This window comes from Glycine soja, chromosome 1, assembly GCF_004193775.1.
Source record: "Glycine soja cultivar W05 chromosome 1, ASM419377v2, whole genome shotgun sequence".
Taxonomy (NCBI): Eukaryota; Viridiplantae; Streptophyta; class Magnoliopsida; order Fabales; family Fabaceae; genus Glycine; species Glycine soja.
Window position 1 is genome coordinate 53190045 of NC_041002.1, and position 7972 is coordinate 53198016.

General features: G+C 29.1%; 1 protein-coding gene across 1 annotated transcript; it reads left to right on the plus strand.

Annotated features, from left to right (window-relative positions):
* The first annotated feature begins 5302 nt into the window (after positions 1 to 5302).
* On the plus strand, positions 5303 to 7554 carry LOC114422307 (peroxidase 51-like). The gene is made up of 4 exons (XM_028388603.1): positions 5303 to 5611; positions 5748 to 5948; positions 6077 to 6242; positions 7022 to 7554. Exons 1-4 carry the CDS (start codon positions 5396 to 5398, stop codon positions 7423 to 7425), a joined length of 987 nt encoding a protein of 328 aa, XP_028244404.1. The 5' UTR covers positions 5303 to 5395; the 3' UTR covers positions 7426 to 7554.
* The last annotated feature ends 418 nt before the right edge of the window (positions 7555 to 7972 follow it).

A 7972-nucleotide genomic window follows, 5' to 3' on the forward strand; every position in this document is an offset into this window, starting at 1 on the left:
CTAAGTGAATGTGATAAAAAATATAACATACTAAAAATATAGTTGACCAAAAAAATTATATTTGGACATCATGTCATTCTAATTGATAATGTGGGAATACTATCAAGATAATTATGGCATCTTCACCTCATTTAATTATGATACATGATAGTAGTGATAACGAAAGAAAAATATAAAAATTAAAATTGATTATTTTTTAATTTAGAAACTAAAAGTAACATTCCTAAAAAGTTTTGGAACCATAAAACATACTAAATCCTGAATAGAATTTCTTTAACTTTTTCACTTTATTATTAAGAAAATTTAACTCAATTGATAAATAATGTGAATGATTATAAATCTTCTAATACTAATTTGATTATTTTGGATAGAAAAAAATTACTTTATTTTTATTAATTTTTATCATATGAAATAGAAAGGTTTATTATTATTTGTATTATTCATATAAAATTTTAAAACATTTATTCATATAATTAAGGCACAAAATTTTAAATAACTATATATTTGTTCTCATAATATTCTGCCTTTTTTTTTCACAGGACATTATTAGCTTCGAAATGTATAAATGATTGACATAATTACTTTCCCTAACCCAACCATTAAGCCAAGACTAATTATATAATGTGTTCATTACAACTCACACTTCACATGCAGATAATTGTTGATTACTTGTTACTAGCGATGTCCAAATTAATAAAACAAGAAAGACACTTCGATTTCAAACCAAATAGAATAATTACTTAATGCTAAACCTTTCATTTGTTTGAATTAATATTTCCAGAAATTGGTAAAGCTTACTGATAATATTATCAGGATTAATAAAGTTACTGCATGATTCCCATTTTTTTTATAAAAAAATGTGTTAAAAGTTTTAAAAAATAAAAGAACAAAGTACGTATTTTACATTTATTGTTTTAAAGAACTAAATTAATTATTTTTGGAGACCAAAATAATTTTCATATTTTTAAGGATGAATTTAAAAACTTACCTTTTCTATACATTGAAAAAAAAAGCTCACCTCATAATGAGTAATAAAATTATGTATTACTAGTATTTATCAACAAATTACCTTGAAATTGATTGTTTTTATACTATTTTCTTTATATTTCCTTGAAATTGAATCTCAATTAGTCTTAGCTTTATACTACTATCAGAGAAAATGACCGATTGAATCAGCCAATTCCCATTCGGTTGCTGAAGACTTTTTGTCCGGCAGAGATGGCCGGATCTATGTGCATGATAATTGATAGCCCAGAAGTCACAACACAAGCTTTCAAGAATATTTTTGTATTAATGGCATCGTGTTTATTATATAATATTATCCCCATTACTGTTTACTCAACTTTATCAAGTCACTAAAATAATTGTAATCTATGTAAATACTTTCATTAATAATAACATTGTGTGTTTAATATAATGGAAATTTCTTGAACTTTAATTTCGTTGTGGCAAGGAGACTAGGAATAGGATGCATGCATGCCCTTTTCTAATTAACGCATTATAATTTTATATCAAATAATTATACAAATCCTGGCTTGATATAAAATCATTTTATATTTCTAATTATTATATTTACTAGCAATTCATTTAGTTACATTACTTGTAATTCATAAAATAAATTTTCCTTTCTTCCTAGAAAAATATCTGAATGTACGTATTGTCAATTTAGTGTATATTTAAATTAGTATATGTTAAAAACCTGATTATTACTTTTAATTTGAAACTTCCTATAAAAGAATAAAAATAGCTTTTTTTTTTTTTAGAAAGATAAGTTGAAACATATACACACACAGTGTGTGCGTCTCTCTGCGTGTGTGTATATGCATTATTAATTAGAAGAAGAAAAATTATTAGCAAAGGGTATTTTTTTGTAGGGGAGACTAGGGGGTTTTTTTCTTTTTTAAACAACACGAATAATTTGTTGCTGCAAGACAACGACAATTAAAAGAGATGAAAGCAAAAGCACTATGAAAAAGTTCCAAGAAACCCAAAAGTTAAATCTTCATACCAGCAAAAGTCACCCCACAATGGATAAGAACTGGACACCAAAAACAACGGACTCCACTTGAGCAGCCATGTTTGAGGGATAAAGGAAGCAAAAAGAGGTGGAAAAGTCATAAATGGAGTTAAGAATAATCTTACGTGCATGAACACCCAATAATTATGCAGGTTGGTGCCCATAGTAAGAATAAGAAAACCATGATAATTGAATTGCGGTATGCATATGTATTTTTGAATCGCAATTGCCACAATCAATGGGGCAATGTAAGGAACAGGATGCACAAACTGCTTTAATTTAATTCGTCACGTTCTATATGGATTACATCGCCAGCAATATCCTTTTGTTTTCAATTTTAAAGGAGGATTTTTGTCAATTAATGTTTACGAATATTCATTAAAGAATTAAAAAATAAAAAATTTTAAAGTAAAGTATAAGCAGTAAAGTATTTTCATAATTATAGGAAATTTAATAAAAAAAATATAATTATTAATTATTTTAAAATACTTGTCATAATTTTGTTTAAATTTTAATAACTATCTTAAAAATTATACTTCTCATCATAATTTTTAATAGATTGATATTTTTTTACACTAATAACAGTGCATATAATCTAAATTAATTGTATACCAAAATTATAAAGAAAGAGATATAAATTTAAACTTGAGAATATCCTTATGGGGTCTTTTTCTATTGGTAGTGTGGTTGCCATGTGCAATATTCTCCAGCTCGCGATCGTCAACAGTTTGGAAGCATAAGCCTAATCATGGAAAGTGAATCCAATCCTCTGAAATCATCATATGTATCTTTGAATCTGCATTGTGCATTCGCTTCTTCTGTTCAGTAGCTTCTGCATTTTTTTTTTTGGCTCTGCATTAAGTGCATTTCACCTAAAAATCTAAAAAATGTTAAGATCACGCGTGTCCATACACTATAATAATCCCACCGTCACGTGTTTTTGAAATTTATATAGTTCTTTATTCTGTAAAAGTAATTTATTTTAACTATCATGATCAAGTGCAGTTAAACAATTACACAGCAGACGACCGTTGTTACCTATCCATGCCACGTCAAACGGCTAAAAAGTTCAAAATCACCTCAAAAGGTTATATGATACGAATCACCGACAGTGTTATCGATGCTAATTTGATCATTCATCACTATAAAAGTTGGAGTGGGTCCCATGAAAATGTATGGATTTTTAAGTGAGAAAAAAAAATAATTTATTCAAAAATAAAAAAGATAAAACTGTTTCGTCAGTTGATACGCGGTGATAATTAACTAAACAGTTTTTATATAGATATAAATAACAAACTCTTTAATTTTTTTGGGTAAAAGGAGCACTTTAGTATTTTACCCTACAAAATTAAGCCCCTCAACAATGTAACTCACTTCCCCCCATCTAGTCCCTCCACTCCCACACAGATAAATGGGTTAATTAACTGCACAATGATGACCAACATAAAAATAAAATTAAAAACGTATCATAAACCCGCCTTTTTGATATATGGATGAAAACAACATAAATATAATAAATTATGCAATACAATAAAAATAAAGAAAATACAAAATAAGATAGATGACAAAAATATTATTAAAAATAAAGTTATTTTTAAAGTGTCTTTGATTGAAACTTGTTATCATGAATAAAAATAAATTATTAAAAATAAAATTAAAATTAACTGAATAATATTTTAAAAATGATAACATTAAACATAATAAAACTAATTAGATTTATTTATATTTAAATCCAATATATAAGATATTTGTTTACTTATATATGAATCTAAACGAAGTATTTTTTTTTTTAAAAAAAATTATAAGTTTTTAAAAATATTTTATATTTAAATTCATCACAAATATTTAGATAAAAAATAATAATTCGAGAATCTTAGGAAGAATAACATTGAAAGCTAGATTAGATTTACTTGAATTTAAAAATAAATTTAATTAATGAAAAAAATTAAGAAATTAAATATGCACGTAATTTCAAATGGGGAGATAAAACAGTCTTGTTGATACTTAGGTTAATTAATTATGACTAACTTAAGGGAGTTATGTTAAATACTTCCTTCCTTTATTTTATTATAATTATTGTGTAAAAAAATATTTTTTTTCTCAAAATAATAATAGTTTTATCTTTTTAATAAAATTAATATTTGTACTTATATCCATTATATATTAATGATGAATTAAAAAAATTTAAAAATAAACTAATGATGATGTAAGGTTAATTTTATAAAATGATTATTTATTTATTTATTTATTATTTTTCTTGATTTTTTATTTGTGTAAAATAATAAAGAATAATTATTTTGAAACAGATAATATATATTTTTTTAATCTGATCAATCATATACACAGTATCAATCCACATTGGTTTTACTTTTAAATTAAGACCTAATCACACTTATTCACACCACGTCAAGTATATATCCAATACTCAAATCAATTGGCCGGTCAATAACCCTACTCACATGCTAACGACAGATTTTAAATTTTAAGGCAGCACAAGATATTACTATCCAAATAATAGTAGAAAAGAGGGGAAGTATATCCAACAAAAAAATGACATTACACGCAGTATAAGGGACCCGTGTCTCAACAGTCAAACTAAACTTCTGCTAGCAACAGAATAACTTTCAAATAAAGAAAAAAAATGTTAAAATTTCTTGATAATAGTAAAGATTCCTGTATCATTGTTCATCGTGATGTACATGTATACGTGTGTGATGGTATTAAGTTAAAAACATTTTATCCGCATTATTATTAAAGATAATAACGATATGACGAAATTCCATCCTTAGTAGAGGCAACAAAACGTAAAATTAAAAAAGATGCAAGTTTGGATTTGAATTTGATTTTGTCTTAAAAATTGGAAGTCACATTATAATTATATACTCACTCATTATGTTAAGGAGTTTTAACATTAGTGATATTTTTTTTAACCATCAGATTGAGTGGGATAAAGGGATATCTCACTTTACCAACTTTGGTCCACAAAATTTTAGAATTTGGGAATTTAGGATTCGAACCAGGTCCCTCCCCTCCCTAGTCTAAATGCAATTTTACGCAAAGCAATTTAATTTCACTGGGACAAAACTACATAACTGAAACGAAGGCGGAGGCAGATCAAAACCGAACCAACCTCACTACACTAGTGTCGGTCTCTTTCTTTTTGGCCGTGATTAATGTTGTCACTTTCAAGGTGCATCATTCTTCTATTATTATTCAAAATTAACTTTCTTGCCGTAAAAACAGTTTAAAAGATTCTAATACAACTGGCTCGTATAGTAATGTACTAATATATTCCCCTCTTTGGAAGTTCCACTTAAGACATCACTCACTTCCCCCTCTCTGCTTTTTGCAGTCCTCCTTTACCTGCAAAAACAGCAAATGGCTCTGCTTAACCTCATACTTGTCTGGTTATTTTTCTTGAGTCTGTGTCTTTATTCGTGTCCTACTTCGGCCCAGTTAAGTAGACACCACTATGCAAAAACTTGCCCCAATGTAGAAAACATTGTCAGAGAAGCAGTCAAAAAGAAGTTTCATCAAACATTTGTTACGGTCCCTGCCACCATTCGTCTCTTCTTCCATGATTGCTTCGTGCAGGTAATCAATTGCATGCATTTGATTCATTCACCGCATAAATGTTAAAAAGAAAGTAAAAGAGAAAATCCCCCCATCACAGTGTCTTCTAGTTGAACTAATCAAATTCTATTTATGCTTTGCTTGTAATATTACACAGGGCTGTGATGCCTCGGTTTTGGTTGCATCCACAAAAAACAACAAAGCAGAGAAGGATCACCCTGATAATCTTTCACTAGCTGGAGATGGGTTTGATACAGTGATTAAAGCAAAAGAAGCAGTGGATGCAGTTCCATTGTGCAGGAACAAAGTTTCATGTGCTGATATTTTAGCTATGGCAACCCGTGATGTTATTGCACTGGTTTGTTTGTTCATGAATTACTCCTAGCTGACTCTAATTCCGGTGAAAAACATTTTGATTTTTTGAGATGTGACTTATTAGAAGCTTTATTGAATTGTAAATTTATAATGCAATTGCACATTCTTCAGGCTGGTGGGCCTTTCTACGAGGTTGAATTGGGAAGATTTGATGGGCTAAGATCTAAATCTTCAGATGTAAATAGGAGGCTGCCTCAGGCAGAGTTCAACTTGAACCAGCTGAATTCACTGTTTGCGGCCAACGGCCTCACCCAAACTGAAATGATAGCTCTGTCAGGTAACGCACTTTCCAATACAAGAGTGCCAGCCAAATAACTCAATTCTAAACACATGATCTGTATTCCCAAGGGAATCCCATTATTGGGTTTCTAAGTAATGGGTAAATTTCATCCACTATCTTTTAACTCTCAATCATGTTTTATTATGCTATTTACAAATTATAATCAAATCTAAATATGTGAATTAATCTTTTTTTTAACATGATCTTTACTATCAAATGAATTCCATGCAACCAATATGTTGTTAATTAGTTTAACTTCTTTATTATCAAATTTGTATGTTAGAATACTGTGAATTAAAAAACGTAGAAAAAATATTTCACAGTAGTCATCAACAAAATAAATATTTATATTTTTTTATTCTCAATAAATACACAATTATAAATAAATTTTACATTTAGTACTAACAATGGACAGAAAGTAATATTTTGAAAAGGGTTTGGTAGAATAATTTTAAATCCTATTATTAATCTCTCTACTTTTTTATACGAGAAGTATTGAACTTTTTTACATTTTTAAGATATTGAATTTTTTTATTTAATATTCTTTTATAAAGTAGCAGGAAGTTTTGTCGAAGAATACAGCATTACTTAGTTTAGTATTCTTGAATTCCTTCATTAAATAAGAATGCAAAATACAGCATAAATATAACTTAGTGTAGGATTATTTTCGTAAAAGGATATTTAAAATTTCGTACTAGAAAAAGAAGAAAAAAAGAAAAGTCAAGCTAATCATAGTTTGAATTTCTTTATGATAATTGATTCACTCTACACTACAGGTGCTCACACTGTTGGATTCTCCCATTGCAACAAATTCACGAACAGAGTATACAATTTCAAGAGCAAAAGTCGAGTGGACCCTACACTGAACGAGAAATACGCAACACAGCTAAGGTCAATGTGCCCAAGGAATGTGGATCCAAGGATTGCAATCGATATGGACCCAACCACTCCACGGTCATTCGACAATGTTTATTTCAAGAATCTTCAGCAAGGGAAGGGCCTCTTCTCTTCAGACCAAGTTCTCTTCACGGACTCAAGATCCAAGGCCACAGTAAATGCCTTTGCTAGTAGCAGCAATATCTTTCATGCCAACTTCGCTGCTGCCATGACCAAATTGGGCCGAGTTGGAGTCAAGAATGCACAGAATGGAAACATTCGCACCGATTGTTCTGTCATTTAATTTACGATAAAAACAACTCATGTTAAGGAGGGACATTATTATCTAGTCAGGGGAATTCGTTATGTATATTATTTACCCTGTGTTTAAAATAATAAGTACTGAAAGTATTTAATTTCTCATTTGTCATGATTCCTCTGTTTTGTTTTCTCTTTAATTGTTCCCTTTAGATTATCAACTTATTCCACCACGATCATAGCGGCATAACAAAGCAAGTTTGTAACTATTCAATTCGTTGACCATATTTTGAGTAATGTGGAAGTAATAATTTGCAAGACAAATTGTCTTGCTGAAAAAACAGTAAAATGCACACTAAGTGTGACTTGGTTAACTACATCAAACACCTTAATAGTAACCTTCTTTGCGTAGAAAAACTCGTTGATCTCTAAATATATGCAAAGATATTTGGGCATGGTTAGGATACCCATACATAAAGGTTTTGCTCACTTGAATGCATGCTAGTTTATCTATCTCATGGCTTAATTCACAATATGGTGTAAATGGGCTACTACAAATATTCTGCAAGCACTAAACCTTGCAAAGACACAAG

Bases quoted from the DNA above. Each gene is read 5' to 3' on its own strand.
- LOC114422307 (XM_028388603.1), top strand. From the start codon at position 5,396: ATGGCTCTGCTTAACCTCATACTTGTCTGGTTATTTTTCTTGAGTCTG. The intron at 5,612-5,747 runs GTAATCAATTGC...AATATTACACAG, and splicing joins TCCATGATTGCTTCGTGCAG to GGCTGTGATGCCTCGGTTTT. The intron at 5,949-6,076 runs GTTTGTTTGTTC...CACATTCTTCAG, and splicing joins CCCGTGATGTTATTGCACTG to GCTGGTGGGCCTTTCTACGA.